Source organism: Polypterus senegalus, chromosome 15 (genome assembly GCF_016835505.1).
Source record: "Polypterus senegalus isolate Bchr_013 chromosome 15, ASM1683550v1, whole genome shotgun sequence".
In the NCBI taxonomy this organism is placed as follows: Eukaryota; Metazoa; Chordata; class Cladistia; order Polypteriformes; family Polypteridae; genus Polypterus; species Polypterus senegalus.
The window spans coordinates 111,868,277-111,889,946 of NC_053168.1; the positions used below are offsets into that span (position 1 = coordinate 111,868,277).

General features: G+C 40.2%; 1 protein-coding gene across 1 annotated transcript in view; it reads left to right on the plus strand.

Moving 5' to 3' along the window:
• Positions 1–21,670, plus strand: part of LOC120515518 (transmembrane protein 245-like) — an 87,158-nt gene that overhangs the window by 52,034 nt on the left and 13,454 nt on the right. The window contains 2 exon segments of the mRNA XM_039736578.1: positions 5,301–5,423; positions 9,805–9,950. Of these exon segments, the coding sequence (XP_039592512.1) occupies positions 5,301–5,423; positions 9,805–9,950 (269 nt within the window).

Below are 21,670 nucleotides of genomic sequence, written 5' to 3' on the forward strand. Positions count from 1 at the left end.
CAAGGTTCTTTCAGTCAAGCCATTTCTGCAGATGTCGATTTTCTTCTGGGTTTCCAGTTGAATGTCAGGTTTTAACTGGCGACGTGATCGGTGACGGCATTTAGATTTGCTTTTTTTGTTTTTTTTTTCATTAAAAAAGAAAAATGATTATTGATTTTATCTGACTTGCATACATTTGGGGGTGCTCTGCAGACGTCTAGGTTGCTGTTTTGCATTTACTCCAGAGAAGGTGAAATCATTAGTGTTTGGGATAGTAGAACATAGTTTGACCTTCATTTTCTAAGATTCAGAATCCTTAATTGTTTCTTTTTTCCAAATCAGTTGGCAATTAAGAATGAGATCCAAATAAGACACAGTAGCTAAACCATTAATTTGGTCTTGTTTACATCTGTATCAGTTTTATCTTTTTTTAACAAAATATAGTAAGTAATAAGTAGTGAAACACTGATATGCTCTTGTCTTTAAAATATGTATCTGATGTTCTGCCATAGTAGTATTACATAGAATTAAACCGTGTTTCATTAGTAGCATGGAATGTAAAAAATTGAATGGAGCAGAAATTTGCAGCTGCTAGAGCCACTCTAAAAACGTCTTACCTGAGGTTTACTAACGCTGTTGTTATCAGTTGAGTATTGAAACCCCTTCACTTTCTGCACACTATTTTGTTGTAGATTTAGTTTTAAATGGATACATTTGCCATTTTTGTCCATATGTCTACACTCATTAAACTATAAAAACAAATTGAAAAAAGATTTCAGAAAGGTGTTCGCATTTATTAAATAGTAAAAACTGAAAATTTTCATTTACAGTGTAGAAGTCCGAACTTTTGCTGTGACATTCCATATTGTGGTCGGGGGCATCCTGTTTGCTTTAATTATTCTTAAGATGTGTCCAGAACTTTATTGTTTAACTATACTGTGGTCAACTGATTAGATTTGTTTAGAAAGGCACACAACTGTGTTTATAAGATCCCACAGCTCACACTGCATTTCAGGACAAAAGCTTATACATGAAGTCCAAGGAACTTGCTGTAGACCTCTGTGAGTAAATTGTTTTGAGGCATAGATCTGGGCAAGGACATAAAAGCATTACTAAAGCTTTGAGTGTTCTGAGAAGTACAGTGGCCTCAATAATTGTAAAAAAAGTTTGCAACCACCAGGATTCTTCTTAGAATTGGTCATCTGGCCAATCTAAGTAACCTGGTAAGAATGTTGTTAGTCAGGAAGATGGACAAGAATCCAGTAGTCATTCTAGAAGAGTTTCCGAAATCCTCTGCTGTACTCCATCAATCAAGCAGTTATGGTAGAGTGGCAAGATGGAAGCCACTGCTGTGGAAAAAAAAACCTTTCCTCTTTCTTCAAAGAAGGCAGTTACGGAGCCCTGATGAAAATGCAGAACATTTCATTTTTTGCACAAAGTTATGCGCAAATGTCTCGGTCCATGGAATGAGCAATCAATTAAACAATTCATCATCTTTTATAAAGTGGAACCTCGGGTCACGACCGTAATTCATTCCAAAACTCTGGTTGTAACCCGATTTGGTTGCGACCCGAAGTCATTTCCCCCATAGGATTGTATGTAAATACAATTAATCCGGTCCAGACCGTACGAACTGTATGTAAATATATTTTCTTTAAAAATTTTGAAGCACAAAAATAGTTAATATACCATAGAATGCACAGTGTAATAGTAAACTAAATGTAAAAACATTGAATAACACTGAGAAAACCTTGAACAGAGAACACTAACATTGCAAGAGTTCACACTATAGACTTACGAACCGCTCTCTGTAAACACTTTTTTTAATGAGTTTTAAGCACAGGGGAAAAAATGAACATTTGAAAAATCCATAATTTATACAAAAACTAACCATAAACAACCAAGAAAACTAACTTTGCATGAGTCGAGTTCTGGCATGAAGGAAGTTAGGAGGAACTGGGTGGAGAGGAGATTACAGCTTTGACGTAAAGTCTGTGACGATGCGGGTTTGCTGCATGCTCCCATCTCACTTCCGTGAGCCCTTAAACCCGTCACCGTCGGTAATGTTACCGATGAGCACGACAGTGAGGCACAACAATGGAGCAATTGGATGGTGCAGAAAGTGCCAAGTGCTTTTATTAAAATCAACAAAACAGCAATCAAAAACAGTGTCCAACTTAAATAAAGTGCAGTGCTTTCAGAATCCTTCAATAAATAAAATGATCCCACAAAAGCAGAATTGAAGGTGGAGGTTAAAATCCAATAGAAAAAAGTCTTCATTAAATACGAGATTAAAACAATGCTCGAAGCAGTCTCTTTAAAAACAAGCCTGGCACATTCTTTAACTGCCTTCTCTCTGTCTCGCTCGCTGCACAGGGAATGCACAGGAAGAGACTGAACACGTGCGGAAATCATCGGCACGTATGAACTGGAAGGGAAACTGGCTTGTTCGTCACCCGAGTGTGTGGTCGTGAACCGATGCAAAAGTTTGGCGAACTTTTAGGTCGTAACCCAATTTGTCCGTGGTCCAAGACGTTTGTGACCCGAGGTTCCACTGTACTTTTCTGTTACCATTACTTCATCTAATACACCACGTTATCTGACTCATAATATGCAGAACATTTTCACCTTATCCAATCAGTGAAAGCTACAAGTAATTTGATTCCCCCGTTATTCTGAATGCCACTTCCGTAGGAGGGGTGTATGGGATTTCCCATTAGTTTATCCCTGCTTACTGGGGGTGGTGGTTATTTGTTGCTCCTTTACCTCATTCTAACCTTGGAAAAATATGCCGGTATCTTCTTTAAGACGGGGCTTAGTCCACTTGCACTTTCAGCTTTAAGATGCGTTTAGTTGACCTTCGAGTTACACTCAATCCTTTTCCTTGTGTTTAATAGCTCATTCTGTTATATTGAAGCATGGTGGTGGCAGCACCATGCTATGGGGGTGCTTGTAAGAACTGAGGAAAAGACGAATGCAGCCAAATTCAGAGAGGTCCTTGGGCTGTTCCAGAGTGAAAGCCAACCTCAGACCAATGGGACAGTTCTCCTTTTAGTACAACAATACTCTTGTTGAGTGTCTCAGCCAAAGTCCAAACTTAAACCCCATAGAACATGTGTGTGCAGTTGAAGATGGCAGTTTACAGGCGCTTCCTGTCCAGTCTAGCAGAGAGTGAAACAATCTGCTAGGAGGAATGGCATAAACTGCCTAAATGCAGGTGATGAGTAAAGCTTGTGGAAACCTGCACAAGAAGGCCGTTATTGCTGTCAGAGGGTCTTTGAATGAATGATTTCAGTTTTTGATTTTGAGGCGTAAAACATGATGTTGCAGAGTATGTTTGGTTGATGTTACAAATAAAAAAAGAATACATTGAAGAAAGGGCCCTCTTAGGATACGTAGCACTGGGTCTAAATCCATGTCTGTGTAGTCAAAACAATACACTTAGGATTTGACAGAATTCTGTACATGGTCTCGTTAAAATACTCCGATCTTCATTGCTTCACATGAATGAGTAAAAAGCATAACCAGTACCATGTTTTTTGTCTCTTTGGTTCATATTTTTTGTGTATTATTGATCTGTATCTCCATTAAAATTTATTTCCTGCTGTGTACTCTGTCAGGCTACTATGTCTGTGAAATGCCAACTGAACAATAACTGTTCATTCTTGGATTCTTTCGCTATACAGTAGATGCTGAAAGACACTTTTACATCACAGCGTATACTGTACATTACCACTTAAAAAGTCATGTCATTTCCTAACCTGCTTAATCCACACCAGGGTCACAGATAGCAATAGGTACATGGCAGGAACAAATCATGGACAGGGCGCCAGTTCATCGTATACACACACACACAGTCTCTGTAGGAAATGAACACAGACATGGGGAGAACATGCAAGCTCCACACAGGGAGCTCAACACCATGACTTCTCATTTAAAAAGTGAAATTTCAAAATTTGTCATTTCTGTTAAATGTATAGAAAACCTCAAAATGTCATTTTAAATACAAAGTTAAAAACTCACATGGGCTTTAGCTGCTTTGGGCACAAATAATGATGGCAGAGGAGTGAGTGCACTTCATGAAGTTGTAATGCATGTTTTTATGTACTGTACATGGATGCATGGCAGAAAACTGTGTGTTTTATTTTTCTTGAGTTCCTCTGTTAGCTGCAAGAGCTTAGAACATGTAAAGCTGCTGCCAGCATCTCTGAGTCCGGTCCACTGTTGTTACAGCCACAAATCTAAAAGGTGTGCAGCAGTTCATTGCAATGCTTGATGCTTCGCGCCTTTGACAGGACTGTTAAGACATGTCCTCCACATGATAACGTGCAAGCTGTGAACATCTCTTGCCTGCAGGTACAGTGTACAACTGTATTCACAGCAGCTGAGGTTTGCCTCCAGCAAAAGGCAAAACAAGAGTGCTAGAGTCGCATTAAGGCCTGAATATTTTCAAACTATGCCTTTTTTATTCCTTTAGTTTAACAGAGGGTGGTATGTTAGCCGTTCGGTTAGCACTGATGCCTCGGTGTCCCAGAATCCATCCTCTATCTGCCAATGTTTGTTGCTGGTACTTCATTTTTCCTTCCATTTCTCCAAGAAACTTGTGTTAGGTGAGCTGGTGACTTATTCTGCATTAGCCCTGTGGTAGACTGGTGCTCTACTGAAGGTTGGGTTTCTGCACTGCACTTGGTGCCCACTGCAATTTGAAATTGGATAGGTAGATACAGAAATGGATGGATAGATCAGAGTTTTTTTAGGATTACATAATTATAAGCACCTTGCAAAAAACTTTTAAGGAATCAGTATTGAGTTATGGTGATTATGATTAGAACAGAAAACACATCATTTGTCATGTAGCCCAAATTTTAACCTGCTTAGCCTAGGGGTGCTAGAGGAATTTAAAAATAGCATTTTTCATTAGTTGCCTGTATTTCGAGTAATTTTCCAAAACAAACTTTTTTAATAGACTAGGGAAAAATCCTTTCAGGCAGGGTGTTAGAATATATTATCACATTTCCTGCCTAGGTAAATATCACTTAACAGAGCCTGTAAAAAGGAACTGTGTAAATTTGCTTTTAATTTTTAAAAACCTAATATTGCTCAGTGGTTGATAACTTTGATTTTCTGATATATTTAGTGTGTTTTCCCTTTTTTAACATGACCTACATCTCTGCTGCCATAATAAGAAATGATTTCTCCTATTGTGATCAGACATGAGGCATAAGGCGGCACGACTCCCTGTGACCCTGAAAAAGGTAAATGGGTGAGTACTCCTCTCGTAATTGTAGCCACATGACCACACTCTGTGTATCTCATTGCAGATTCTGGAGTCCCTTTGGATCATCATGAGCCGAAACATCAGCCTTTTGTTTACGACGCTCACCACCCTGCTGACTGTCCTCTTCCACAGTGGCACAGCCCTGCTTAACTTTGTGCTGTCAATGGTAGGGACCTCAGCTTCTGCACAAATTCAGTTCTTCAGTTTATTTTATTTAAATGCCTTTAATTATTTTTAGTACTGAATGTTTTTGTCTTTGTTTCAATTATGAATAATATAGGTGTGATTTGCACCTAGCTCTGTGTTTCAGTTCACTCAAAGTGGGACTTCCTCTGTCCTGGCAACAGAAATCGAAGTTAGTGTTGTAAATAGTGCAACATCTTGTCCGGTCCTCTCTGTGATTTGGTAAAGCATTCGCAATACTCAAAAGCATAAAAATATATATGCTTGTTAATACATGATTTCTGATTCCTTTGTTTTGGACAATCACAAAACACAGATGAGAAAATTAAAAAAAAAAATTCATTTTACTTTTTTTTTTTTTTTCTCATTCCTATCAGTTGTTTCATACCAATTTGAACATATTCAATGCTGAGTCCATCCCATATTATTTGAGTGCGAGTGATAATCCTGAAGGTTGGTTCCTATACTATATCTGTATCAGTTGTTTGTTTAGAGCAGGACTCTCCTCTTAGGTTGGCAGCGTGGCTTCAAGGAAGAATTGCTTGGGCATGGAAGATGAGCATACCATTGGGAAACGTGGGCTGGAGTACACTGAGTAATGGCTTAACTGTTGTATATTGAGAAAATATTTTATTGTAGTTCTTAAATAAAAAGTTCCATTAGGTGTGCATAGGGGACAACTACTACTAAGCACAATCTGTTGTAACAGAATACATCCAGATGGGAGCAATAGCTCTACCGACGGACTCGGTGTTCAGTGTTGAGAGTTGCACAGTTGCAGGTCACTTTGCTGTCCTTAGTTTACATTTAATAAAGTTAAGTCATCAACAAACACAATTTTTATATTTGATTATGAAGTTTGAACACATATGTACTGTGTCCTGGGGGATAAGATTTTAGTTTGGTTTTAGTCCTGCAATGAGCTTGACTCTCCGCAGAGGTCACTGCTGTTTTTTCTTTCTACCACACAAGTAGGCTATTGCAGAGTTAAGACGTAGTCTACTAACTACTTGGCCATTGATCAAAATTTTTCAGGCTGGAAACAAATTTCACTTTTTAATCTATTTTTTCTTCCACTTAAATTAAAGAATTGAACCTTAAATCTCATTATGTGTGCACACATAAACTGCTTTCCGAGCTTTAAGGAAGGCCAGAAAAAATGCATTGTTCTCACTTGACTGCTACAAAATAAGAAAAAATATGTCCGGAAGTGCAAGTCCAGTCAGGACCCTGAGAGGACTTCCCCAGAATACTGGCAGTCATGTCAGACAGGAAATATCGGAGACCTTTGACCTTCCACTTACTGGCTATGTAGGGCTGGCTGCAGGGTGGCTGATACACACACCTGTGATTCTCACCAACACGTGTGCGTTCCCCTTTTGTTTGAGCTCTCCATTACAGAATGGCTTACCCCAGGATTGAAGAGCGAAGTTTGGTATGTTTTCACTAATGGCATACATTGATTTGGCATTTGTTCTGTAGTGAAGCATTTTTCATAAATTTGTCCCTGTAGGAGCCCATTTTAAACTGCAAACTCAGACACTGTGTGTTTTCATTTTGTAAAAAATGTTTAACTTTGAAACACAGTTTCCAATTACGATTTAACGTATGTCATAATTTTGAAAAAAATAACTAAATTGTAAATATACTGAAATTTATCACCACATTGTGGAGTTAACCACTCCAGAAGAACTCGCAAATAAGTGGTGTAAAGATTTATAAGAAATGAATTTGGGATATTAGTAATGTAATCTGTCAGTCACTGAGCACGCTATAGACCAGGCATGTCAAACACGCGGCCTGCAACAGAAATCTGTGAGGCCCGCATGACAGATCCTAGTTAGCACTGAACTTGTACAAAATGATTACTATCGTTTGTGATTGAATCATTCTGCATCTTCAGCGTTACTTATTGACTTTTCTTACTTCTGCCTTCTGACAAAAGCGCGTTTTCCCATGGCACTACGATCCCGGAAACGTCATCTGCTAGTATAGCCACGAGCCTTGACCAAAGTTAATGAGCCGCAACGTCACAACTGAAGTGCTAGGCTGCAGCAGGGTGGCCTTAGGCATGTGCAAACTGAGAAAATAACGACATAGCTGACGGCAGTGTGGCCGAAAAACATTGTGTTTCTTGTTAATTAGTACGCTGTATTTACTAATGTCGCTAGAGTCAGAGAAGTAAGCTATATGTAGTATTATAACATTCTGCCGTAATGAGAATATCATGGGCCGCCACTTGGTTTTCAAGTTACGGACACGCGATATAGAAGCGTGTCATGAGCACGAGGCGGCTATGCAGTGTCCGCAACGGACGTGGTCACCCGCCGTGCATAAAATAGCATATTGACATTGGCGGGCGAAGGAACCATCGATTCTTTCTCTGCCTAGAGCCGCCCCTGCTAGGCTACACTACTGGCTGGGCTGCTGAGACTGGGCAGAACTGACCATCACGAGTAGTAATAGCTCGCATATTTTCACGTTTCACTAGTTTTATGTCATTTTGTGCTAGTATTGTAACGAACAGTTAGTGCAGGCTACAGCTGAAGATCTGAAGTGGACGCGAGAAGTTTGGTGAGTTGTTTATTAACATATTTTTGTGATTTTGAGTTTGTAAAATTAGTGTAGGTCAGGGGGCTTTTTGCATATCGGCTAATTTTACAATATAAACTTTGAAGTTTGAAGTAAACTTAGTAAAGTAAAATTTGATTTTTAGAGGATTTGTTTTCCAACATGTATTACTGAGCAATGAATTCAGTGAGCGTTTTCGCGATTTCATTTCACACAAACAGGATTTTGCGCTGTTCTCTTACAACGTTGAGAATGTGCCTGAGAATATCCAAATGGAATTGATTGAACTGCAGTCAGATTCTATTCTTAAAGCAAAATACAACAAAGTTGGCGTGCCAGGCTTGTATGCTTACCTGCCACCCTTAGTATGTGCAGATCGGTAAGTTGGCATCGAGAGTACTGTCTATGTTTGGAAGCACTTATCTTTGTGAGCAATTGTTTTCGTTAATGAAAGCTACCAAAACCCCACATCGCTCAAGACCTACTGTCGAGCACCTTTCATCTCTCATAAAAGTTGCAGCTGCTTAAGATTTCAAGCCTGATATTGACAAACTGTTTACTAACGAGAGATGCCAAGTGTCGGGACAAAAGAAATAGATCTCATACTGTAAGACTCCTATATAAGCAATGAATATAATAATATAAGGACCTAGTTAAGACTCTAATTGTACGCTGTTGTATGGAGAGTGTATGGAAATAAATTGCTTTTCTTTAAACTTTAAACTTTACATTTTTTAAAGTTTTCAGTATTGGAAAGAAAGCTACAGTAACTTTGTATAATAGTATAATAGCATTTGTTACAGTGCGGCCCGCTGACACACGTATGGCAGTCGAAGCGGCCCACCAGTGGTAGTGAGTTTGACATATTCTTTCATTTTCTTTACATTTTCCTTTTTTCAGTGACTCTTCCCTCTTTAGCCTTGATTGTCAAAAACATATTATTATTATAATGAATATTGTATGCTGTTCAAACATTACTTGTCTCCAGACATAATTTTCTTACTGTAGTGCAGGACTTCATATCACAAGGCTGCAGTTTAAATTCATGGTGTCATGGTGACTGATTCCACTCACAGATGAAGTCCTGGACTAGAATACCACCCTTTGTCTGAAGTCTGCATGTTACCCCAATGCTTGTGTCAGCTTTTCCTTCTCATTCTTAATGAAAATAGCATCTGTTAGTTGGCTGTGTGTGTGTGTGTGTGTGTGTGTGTGTGTGTGTGTGGTGTGTTGGGAGGTTCCCCATTTTCTACCTGATGCTGTCAGGATAGGGGGCTGCCCTCAGGGTCTCAAATTGAAGAATAAAAGAAGGATGGATGAGTATTTCATGTCTACAGTTTAGCGACATGGGGCCAAGAGAGACAGACTGTAAAAGAAGTTATGTAAATAAAAAATTTGGGTTAGAATGAAACTTTTGGGAACAAAACCATCTGTTACTGTGATACATTCGTAGTGTTCACTGCCTTGTAATAGCAATAGGACCTAACGGCTTTGAAATATGTTCTCAAATATCACCTCTTCCAACGATGTGATGCATTTAGATTAAAAAGAGACATTTGACTTGTCAGATCAGTTTGTGGTTTTCCTGTTAGGACTATTGTAATTGTGAGTGCCTGATGACACAATGGCATCTCAACCAACTGTATGGCGTAACTCCTAATACAGGCTCTAGCACCCTGTGACATTTACTGGCTAAGTGGTTTCTGACAATAAATGGGTTGTTTGTATATTTTGTATAGACGATGGCACGGCAGTATGTCAATTAATCTAAGTCACTGTGTTTCCCATTTCAGGTTATTTTCCTGAACACCCTGTTCTACTTGTTGAGCTCAAGTGGAGAGTATTATGAGCCGGTAAAGTGGGTCATCAGCCTCACTCCGCTGTCACAACCTGGGCCGTCATCCAACATTCTGGGAAAGGCAGTTGAAGAAGCCATAAGGTCAGTGTCTTCAGCACTGTATAGCACAAAATCAAATAACAGAAGCACTTTTTAAAGCTGTGAAAACTTTGACTTGGTGTAGGAAGCCATGACGTTCAATCAGCATTTAAAACATACTGCAGTCTGTGGATCTTTCTGCTCAGATATCTGACCTATTTTTGGGAAAGTGGTCTTCCACATACTAGAAGTGTTTTATTTAATTTCAGAATATAAGTATGTTGCATTGATTGTTATATGTTCTTGCTTTTGGATTGACTGTTAAGCTCTGTCAGGTCTGCCAGGACAAATGCTGAGAAAGTTCTTCGTTTACAGCGATTTCTAGTTAAAGGGGTGAAGTACCTTGTTTAACATCAATTGTTTTTTTAACTAAAATGTGTTACCAAACCCTGACATTTGGGTACCATTATTTGTGTTGTAATTCTTGTTGTCTTACTGTTGCTTCTGTCACTTTGAAGTGCTTCAGTAACTAGGGGCCTCATGTATAAACGGTGCGTACATGCAAAAATGTTGCGTAAAAACACTTCCCCGTTCAAATCGTGATGTATAAAACCTAAACTTGGCATAAAGCCACACACATTTCCACGGTAGCTCATACCCTGTCGTACGCAAGTTTTGTGCTTGGTTTTGCAGACTGGCGGCACCCAGTGTCAAAGCAGTGCTACTGTTCCTGTGTGGTTACCCTTTCTTTTTGTGGATCCTCATCCCTGACGTGGCTTTATAAATACACTGCAATTAACTACATATTGTTTATTAGTTTAATGCATTTCATTGTAATTAACCTGTAACAATATAATGGTCCATGGAATGGCCTAACTATTCTAAATACAATAGCTGCTTTTGCGTTGTTACTCTCACTGCACCTTCTTCTTCTTTCAGCTCCTCCCGTTAGGAGTTGCCACAGCAGATCATCTTTTTCCATATTACTCTCACTGCACCACTCGGAGCAGCTGATCGGAAAGAGAATTATCGGTATACAGCATCAAGCACATGCTGCCTATTTGAACTGCTTCTCACACGGCAAACGTTTCAAAGCCTTTCCTGAACGGACCTCGCGGTTCAGAAACAGTTTCATCCCAAGAATTATAAACGCACTCAATCAAGTGCTCCTTGTAGAGCTGTTTGTACTTATAAGTACGATTACCTCACTGTAAGCTTGCACTACAGTTATAATATTGCACAACCTGAGCCACTTTATAAAGCACGTATTTACATATGATGACGATATCATTTTTAAGATGAAATGCAGTAAAATATGTTTATTATATTATACAGATAAAACTTTAACTTTATTTAAATAATCTATATTGTTAATAATTAAACATGTGAGGACACGGTGTCGCTGCACTAGTTCATGGATTGTTCCTGCCTCGCGCTGTTTGCTTGCTGGGACTGGCTTGATACTGGAAGGATAGAATAATTAAACACGCACTACAAAGATATTTCAATGTACCTTAAAGTTTTGAAGAATCGGAATTCTAAGCTTACAGATGGCTTAACGTCTATTACAGAGCTGATTGTGTTACTTGGAGAAAGAAAAGTAAGGACAGGAATTGGGGGTTAGTACTTTTGAAAGAGACAGTACTGCTGCAATAAATTATTTCATCGAAGGATGCGCACAATCACTGCGCCACCATGTTCCCTTGTTTAATAACATGCTTTAACTCCTATCATCATGAAAATGATATCACGTATACATCTCAGTATTTTAATTATTCAGAGAGCTGTAATATTACGAATGTAATGGATTCTGTGTCCAGTTGGAGGAAAAGAAAGCCCAGAAGCACGAAGTGATTCACACACATAGAAGATCAAATACAAAACAAAGCATTTAACGTGCTACTTTAGTTAAGATGGGATTTAAGAAACTAGTAAATTAAACAATTTTAAGATGAATTTTATGATGTTCTACTTTAATGACAAAATAAACTACGTGATTAAAGTGGAAATTTCGTAATTAAAGTTGACATTTCATGCTTTTTTCCCCACTGTGTGCCTTTTTTTTTTTTTTTTCCTCTGTACCCTAATAAGCTTTCATATGACTCTCGGATGGTGGGCTATGACTCGTCTTTTCACCGCAACTTTGTGAACTTGAGCTTTCGAGTTTCTCCGACACTCTATGTCTCTCGATCAACTTACTTTTGTTGTTTATACCACTGTTTAAACCAACAAATAGTATGTTTTTCCTTGCCTCCACTTGGTATTTGCTGAAATTCTATTTTCCCCTCATGCCTTTGCCATTGCCTTTTCACTGAACACTGAGCTTAAGGGCGATTTATATTGATTTGCATATTCAAAGAAGCGTAATTCTGGGAGGAGTTGGAGCGGCACAGCAGGCGCGTGCATGTGTGTTAATTTTCATGCTGACCGGGATTTATGTAGCGGAAGAACGTGGAAACTGGCGTTCGCACAGATTTATGCATCTGGATTTTTTTGTTCGTAACCACATTTCCGCTTTTGTACATACGTCATGTTACAGTGTGAATTCTACACACGGCGTTATGCATGAGGCCCCAGAAGTCTCAACCCAAAGTGTAGTTATCAGTGCTTAACTGCTGATTTGTGTAGCTCATCGACCCCTGCTGGAGGTACTTGGATATTTTTTGTTCATGGTTTTCAGCCTTTTAGTGCTTCAGGTGATTCTACAAGTAATCAACAAAAAAAGTTGTGCATTTCTATACTATAGTTACATTTTTGTGCTTCATTGACTTATATTTACTGTAGTTCTAACTTTACAGACCTACTATGGGGTTTCTCCCCCTGCTCACTTCGCTCGCCAATCCCCCCTCTGCCGCTCGTGTATGTGGATTTCACTTTCACCAAACAACAAATCTTTTAATTCTCATGGATACGCCTCTTCATAGGGAAGAAACACTATTTTTCCCACGAATGAAAACACGAATCAGATGACTTAAAATTTAAATCAAAACAATATATTTGATCTCTTTTCACTGTTCCATTATTTCACGAGTAATAATTTCTGTTTGTTTGCGCTACTATAATCTTTACTATCATTTTTTTTGAGACTTTCAAATTGTAGTACTTTCATTATCTCTAACCTGCTCCGCATGAGTATCGCGCCAACGTTTTTGAACCTCTTTATGATGCTCTACTTTGTCATCTACTCTTTGTCTTTTATTTCTGGCCCCAGGTGTGGTTAAATCTCTTGGCACAAAGTCTTGTCTCGCGGGATGTGAAAGTATATCTCTGAAAAAGTCACGTCTCGCCCCAGGATTTTTTTTATATAATAGAGAGATATATGTAAGTTTGTATTTGTCTGCTACATTGATTAGTCCTTCCAAGATCTTGCTGCACTTAGTGCTCATAGCTATTTGTAACTGATGTGAAAGTCACAATATAAAGTAAAAATGATCTTGTAGTATTCTGTCATGTATTTTAGTAGGGTGTTATTTAGGTTAGGTATTCACATGGTGTAGTGCATTTCAGAGAGTTATAGGGCCTAGAGTGGTTTATTTATTTTATTTCTCATTTCAAAAGATAAATAATACAGATTAAATAAATATCACTAAAGTCAAACTCATTACAGGTATAGCCTAAATATAAGCTTATACATGGTCGCAACAAAAGAGTATGTATAAATTTAGAGGTAATACAAGAATGTTCACATCGCCTATTTAAGTTTTTTCCTAAATACAGCTACATTAATTGCATTAATGCCATTCTTGGGTCGTTCATCGTGCAGCTTGTAGGACGTGATGGGTGGGTGGTTGTTGTTTGTTGTTCAGCACAATCGTGTAGTTTCTATTAATGAAAGTCCCCTTCTTCTGAGATTTGTTTAACATTCCATAACCCCAGAGTGCAATCTATCGAGAGACTAACATACCATCTAACTTGTATCATGGGGTCAAAGAAATTGTCACAGAGGCGTTTTAGCATGCTGAGAAGCCTTTTATTTCACATGTGTGAAGTCACTATTACAACTGTTGATTACAATTGTTATTATACACGTGATTACTGGCGTACATACAGTAATTGGCGGCCATTTCTCATGTCCTTGCAAGTTACTGATAAACGGTCCCTTGAAGTCCGAATGTCTGCTACTTTTTCTTACACCAGTTCTTTATTAATGCTTAACCTTGTACATACACAAGTAAAAATACTTTAATTTGAATGTTTTCTAAGGGCAAAGGTAATGGTAAAAATGATTATAATAATCGATATTATATATATCGGTAAAATTAATCTCTTGAGAATGGCCAGATGGAGGACTTTCAAATGGAAGTATTCAGTCAAGGGGATGTAGCTCTCTCCTTCCAAACAGTAAACGTGGCATTTTTGGGGGAACTATCAAGATATGTCGAAGACTTGAAAGTCTTTTTAGACCTCAACCTTTGTTGTACGAGTAGGTGGCTACACAGGGAGTGCTTAACAAGTGTAAACTTTTAAATGTTCACTTTTGGCTGCTACTTCTTTTAGAATATCATCTGGTGCAACTCCTCCTTGGATACTGATTTTTTTTTTTTCTGTTGGTATTTTTCTTAGGCAGCCAGTGATAGTGTGACAGGTCTCATGGAGGTTTGTATCAACTTGCTTTGCGTTACGCTTTACCAGAAGGGGTTTGTGTACTCCTCCACTGAGTAAGCACAAAGCAAGCACAGCTGTTTTCATGGTTTGTTGTTGTTCATTCAAGGTTGTCCTTATCCGTTTCTTCAGAACTTTGTTTCTTGCAGTGCTTTTTGAAGATCAAGGATTGATCTAAGGTCACACCCAAATATATAGGTATGGGACAGTGTTCCAGTATTCTATCTCCCCATATTACTATATGTCTTCCAGAATCTACAGATACTTGTGAGGATTAGAATTCAATTGATTTTTCTTAAACTAAGTTTGAAGTTCATTCAGTGCACTGTTTAGCATTTCCTCAATTTCTGTAAGACTGAGTGACAAGTGCAGAGTGTGATCAATAATCGGTATTACACTCTGGTGTCACTTGGGCAGTGACAAATTCTCTGTCAGCTGATACTTCTTTTCCAAAAGTAGCAAGGTGAGCTTTAACCCTGATAATAGCGGGAGTGAGGATGCGTGGAGTTTGCCAGTAAATCGTCCTTATTTTCCTTTTCCATCATCAGTCAGCACTCTTGTACCACCAGTCTTACTGGCAGTAGGGTCAGGAAGAGGTCCCCATTGTCCCCTGGTGCCTTGCATGAGTACAAATAAGGAGCACTTAACTTTTTCTCAGGAGGCCGTAAAATTGTTACAAGTAAAAATTGTAAGAGACGCGTACCATTGAAAGAAACATAGCTATGATATTCTTAGTATAGGAGTAACTTTCAGGCATTGATGAATGTTGGTTCACATGGTGGCACAGCTGCAGAGTCCTGCTAGGTTTAGATGTTATATGTTGTCTTCATATTTAATTGGCTTTCCTCTCACATCCAAAGCCTAAGTAAAGTGGTGACTCTATAAACTGTCACAAGTGAAGATGTGTGTTTAGAGAATATCTTAGGTGGACTGGCACTCTGGCCAGGCTTACCTTCTGCATTGTGCCTGATGCCACTGGAGAGCGACAGTAATACAGAATCGACAATGCCATGTTGTGGACAGATGAATGACTAATTTTATAAATTTCCTATGACATCGGGCCTTGGTTTATAGTGCCAAAGGTTAATCAGATGTATCAGAGGTACAATGTTAGTAAGTGAATACTTTTCTCAGTACAATATTTGTCGTGACGGAGTCTAAAATTATTAGTTCACTGAAGCTCTTTACTCCTGAACATGCTACGTACAACTAACTACACAGGAGTAAACCATTCCTGCCATAGAATAATTCTTGATTTTCTTAATGACTTGGCTTTTGTTGCTGTTCTCTGCAAAAAATAATTTTAGAGGAAGCTGAATTCTTTTGAACTGAAACAGGCAATTAATATAAATCTCACTTCACCCTGTAGCAGATGCTGTAGAAAGGCTAGTTTGATCTGTAACCATGTATCTTACAAAGTTTTGGAGGGTTTAGATCAAAAGCAATAGACACTGAACTAACTCATTATATGTAGCATTGACATTTACAGGCTGTACATTTATGCGTCCACTGGAATGAAAGTTTTAAACACTTAAAGCACTTTAGATAAGAACAGGTGTAAAGACTTAATCTTGTGAGCTATGTACAGTGTCCACCTGCTTTGTGTCCTGCCTATGGGGAGACCCTTTTAGTGAACTGTGAGAGTGTTTAAACTGACCAATGCATGCCTGGAGTGGGTTGGTACTCTGTACTGGCAGTTCTCTGTTTGAGGCTGGTGAACTGGAGCATAGTGGCACATCGCAGTCTGACTTCAAAAGGGGACACCCCAGTCCTGCACAATTTTGCAAATATTTTAACCATCAAACCCCTAACCTCACCCTCACCTCAACCTTAAGTATATGAGAGTGTCAGACAGTCAAACCTAGCTTGAATTTGTGGGTATTGTATTGCATTGTAACAAGTAGCCAACAGAATAGGAAGTACATCGTGTTTGTCATGAGGCCACAATGCTAACCACATGGTCTTTTGAGTTTCTTCTGACTTGTCTTGTCCACTTCACATTTCATTTTCCAAGCAGCTCACCACCTCATCTCTTTGTCCTGTGCAGGACAGCTGCCCTTTTTCACTCGCTGCCAGCCCCATCTCTCTGTGCAATTGCAGTCACAGCTTGGCGCTGTTCTGCTTATGACATTCATTTGCTGATGCAAAAAAAGGATGCACTGGTTTTTATTATTTACTAGCAAAATACCCACGCTTCGCATCGATAACTTCACATCCAGCTTTTGAGAGTTTAAACATTCATAAACATCAAAGTGTCCACTACTGAAATCGTCACCTGTGAATCTAAGATGTTTAAGAGGCATTGGCGGTTGTCGAAACGTGTAAAATTTTTGGCCATTTCGGTACACTTGAAAGCGACAATCGAACAATTCAGCGGCAGCCATCAACTCACATGCAGAACCATAGGTGAAGGGCTTAAGCATTTCACTCTTATAGTGCTCCTGTGTAGAATAATTATCTCCTGTACCGTCATCAGTCCACACCTTGAACCTGTTCCAGTCATTCAATACATAAGACACAATGTTTCTCCAGATATCAAGAGGGATGGGGGACCCAACGCCGCCTCACACAGTGAGCGAGCTGCAGGCTATGGACAGATATATGTACGTAAGTAGGATTCAGTTAGCGTTGGGAACCCGCGTACCAAATTTCTTGAAGATGGGCCCATAAGTAACAGATCATTGAAAACTTCAATATGGCGGCCGACAGTGGCGTCATACCACCGAAATAAGTATGTACATCGGTTTTGGTTAGCGCAGGGAAGCCGCCTACCAATTTTCGTGAAGCTGTGGCCATGAATAAGAAAGTTCAACATGGCGGACGTTGTTGACCATTATGACCGTTACGTGTAGAATGTCGAAATGAAACCTGCTTAACTTTTGTAAGTAAGCTGTAAGGAATGAGCCTGCCAAATTTCAGCCTTCTACCTACACAGGAAGTTGGAGAATTAGTGATGAGTGAGTGAGTGAGGGCTTTGCCTTTTATTAGTATAGATTTGCTGGTTATTCATTCGTTATTTGCTGGTTCATTTGCTGACTGATGTGAAAAAAGGATGCACTGCCTACGAACACCCCACTCACTACAGCTTTATCACCAACAAATATCAAGAAATAAAAAACACACATCGACTAATTTTCTTTTTTCCTTTAATATCACCAAATTTCAATCAAATTCGTCAAGGCATCTTTGAGACTTGGGGTATTTAGTTTTTCTATTGTAAAGGTGGTGTTTCCCCCCCCCAAGTATGGATATATCGAAATGTCCTTTCTTAGCACATACCTACTTGGTCTACATGTACCATATCGCCAAATTTCAGCCTCTTTAGCTAAATAGGAAAGTGTTTGAGTGAATGTCCCGTTAGTTTGCATGTTGGGGCCTCCATGCATCTGACTAGTTTTTCCAGTTCATGCCAAAGGTGCTCAATCAGACTGAGAGTTGGGGAATTTGGAGACAAAGTCAACACTTTGAACTCTTAGTCATGTTCCTCAAATCGTTCCTGAACAGTTTTTGCAGTCTGGTAGGGCACATTATCCTACTGAAAGACAGGACTGCCATCAAGGAATACCACCTCCATGAAGGGGTATATGTGGTCTGCAGCAGTCCTAAGGTAGGTGGCACATGTCAAAATAACAACCACTTGATTCCCAGGACTCAAGGATTTTTAGCAGAAAATTGCCCAGCACATCAAGTTGCCTCAGTCGGCTTGACTTCTTCCCATAGTGCATCCTGCTGCCCCCTCTTCCCCAGGTAAATGAAACACACGCACCCGGCCATCCACACAATATCAAATGTGATTCATCAGACCAGGCCACCTTTTTCTATTGTCACATGGTCCAATTCTGATGCTCACATGGCCAATTTAGGCGCCTCTGGTGGTGGACATCATGGGCACTTTGACTGGTCTGCAGCTACACAGCCCTATACACAACAAGCTGTGGTGCACTGTGTATTTTGACACTTTTTTTCTCATGGCCATGTGACGATGTGGGTTCTGGCTCCACGCTTCCATGGCTGTTTGGGAACCCTTGAACGCAACACCGTCGATAATGAAACCGAGAGAGCTAGTCAATGGAGGCAAATTGAGCATCTGAGCAAGGGGATGGTTGAAAGTGCAACAGTGCTTTTATTAAAAGAAACAATCAAAAACAAAATAGTGTTCCATAAATAAATAGTGCAGTCCATTCAAAAGTTCTTCATTAAATAAATCCATAAAAGGTAAAACGTGGAGGTTAAAATAATAAGAAAAAACAATCCTTTAAAACCAGAGGTAAAATCTTCTTTAGGAAGCAAATCTTTAAAACAATAACAAATCCGGTGTATCGTTTCTATTAGCGTCTCACCTGCCTATCCCGTTAGGGCTTAGCAGCAGGCAAGACGCTCTCTGCAGCTGCCCTCCTGAAACACACGCATGACACTGGAGACCTCCCGAACCCTGGCTCCGGTATGGCACTCATCCCAGCCTCCGAGAACTTGGTTTCCACCAACGGCCAGGTCGCCCACGTTGGGGATTCCAACCACCAAGTCTCCCGTCTTCCGCTGCCTTTCCATGGCCTCTCTGCGGCCAGTCGCCTTCCCTGGTCACTCCCGCTACCTGATCGCTCAGCGGGAGCGACATCCAACTGAAACGTCTGGGTGTTGGCCCAACACCCAGCTTCCTTACAGCTGCCCTAGAGCGCTCGATCGCGCGCTCACAACACGCACACACCGTGTGTCTATCTCTCCTGCACCGCATGATTCCTCGCTCCCTGTAACCTCCGTCCTCTTTTTCTCCTCTCTCCATTTTTTTACACCTCCCACAAAACCGACTCGTGCTTCTTTTAAAACGTGAGGGGCCATCACAGCTGTAGCCTTAGCCACGGGAACAATCACGGATGTGGGCAGTTCCTCACCTGTGCACTACGTGAGAAACGCCCACATCGCCGACTGCCCCGCGGCTCGCTACAACAACGCCTCACGCCGCTCGGTGCGGTGATTATTTATTTAAAATGAATGGCCTTTTCTCAACGAGCTGTGGACCCATAACACCACAGGCCAGCGTTACATTTTTCAGTATTTTGTGATGCAGTAGCTGTTCTGTGGTATCAGACCAGACGGGATAGCCTTCACTCTCCATGTGCGTCACTGAGCCTTACGTGTTCATGATCCTGTTGCCAGTTAGCCGGTTGTCCTTATTTGTACCACTTTGAGTAGGTACTAACCATTGCATAACGGGAACACCCGACAAGACCTGCCATTTTGGAGATGCCCTGACCCAGTCAGCTAGCCATCACAATTTGACCCTTGTCCAAGTCGCTCAGATCCTTACATGTGCCCATTTTTCCAGCTTACAATACATGACCTTCAGGAACTGACTGTTCACTTGCTTCCTAAAATATCCCACCCCTTGACAGGTGCCACTGTAATGAGATCATTCGTGTTATTCGCTTAACCTGTCAGCGGTGTAAAAAATTGCGTTTGATCCGCATATATATAATTCGGGGATGTTGTGAGAATGTGCTGTGCAGCAGACTGAGGCCAGTGTTTGGTTCCTGCCTTTCATCCGGTGATGTCAAGATAGCCTCTGGTACCTGTGACCCTGAATTGCTTTAAGTGGGCTAGAAAATAGATTGAGGCGTTGTGAGCCTGAGCTGGTCACTTAACCTTCTAGCTGACACTTTTCAAATATGGCCGCCAGATGTATTGTATATGTCAGATGACTGCAGATTGTCTGTACACTCGTGGTGGAACCCCAAAGCAGGTCATTTGATCTGCCAGAGCTTACACTGTACATGTGGGAAAAATCACCTGATAAGTGAAGTCTTTCTATCAAATAAACACCCAGAAAGTGAACACATAATATGAAATAAACACCCGAAGGTGCTGTATTAAATACATACTGATAAATGAATTCACTATATTAATGGAAAATTTATTAAATACCCCATAAGTGAAGTCACTATAAGAAATACTCCAAGTGACTGCACTATCTTCTATATATACACTAGCAAAATACCCGTGCTTGGCAGCGGAGAAGTAGTGTGTTAAAGAAGTAATGAAAAAGAAAACATTTTAAAAATAACGTAACATGACTGTCAATATACAGTATTTGTTTTGTGAGTGTTACTGAGTGTTGCGGTCATCAAGGATTTGATTATCATTATTTCTTTCAATCAGGTTCGTATTTGTAGGATGTGTTGTGTTCAAGTTACATTCTGTGTTTGTCAATCGTTGTAAAGATGACAGGTTTCATTCATCGATTCGTTTCTTACTGCATCAATAAACAGCTCGTCTTCTTCTTTATCTGAGACCTGACACACTGCATGCACGGGTTTTTTTTTACACGATCTTCCTTTAGCGGGACATTGACTTTTTCCACCGTGTGCTTTGTTTCCGCAGTAGCTGCACTTATGAATATGCTTGTATGTATCACACGTTTCATATTTTTTTGCTGCCTTCTCAATTGTGTAATTCGGTTTTTGTTCAGCGCTCTTTGGAACTGTTGATTTTTTTCTGTGCACTGCGTCAGTTCACGTGAGCCGCTTGGTGTTCTTGCATCGAAGGTTCCCAGCTGTGCTGGTGCCATCTCGTGCAATGTCCACGGCTGTATGTAATGTTAGCTAAGACCCGGCGCTTAAAAGTTTCTCTCGCAGTTTCGCTGAGTTTGTGCCAAACACCACCCTGACCATCTCATCTTCCTCTGCATAAGCACAGTCCTTCACACGTGAATATTTAGCGGCAGTGTTTCTATTAGATTGTCGCTGACGGACGGCCTTATATGGGCAGGCACTAAATTACGTGGGAGGTGTAACTCCGCCTGCCACAGGCAACGAGCAGAAGTCTATTATAGTATATGGACGAAAAAATCGCTTCCAGTTATGACCATTACACGTAGAATTTCGAAATGAAACCTGCCCAACTTTTGTAAGTAAGCTGTAAGGAATGAGCCTGCCAAATTTCAGCCTTCTACCTACACGGGACGTTGGAGAATTAGTGATGAGTGAGTCAGTCAGTCAGTCAGTCAGTCCTTCCTTTGCCTTTTATTAGTATAGATTCACTAAGGCAAGACACCCATGGAAAGCACGCCGGAAGGGGTGTGGATTCACTAAGCCACTGACAAGTGAGACACCTATAGCGCATGCAGGAAGGAGACACGCCCACCAACTCCAAGACCATTGGATATGACAACTCGCAGAGCCACGCCC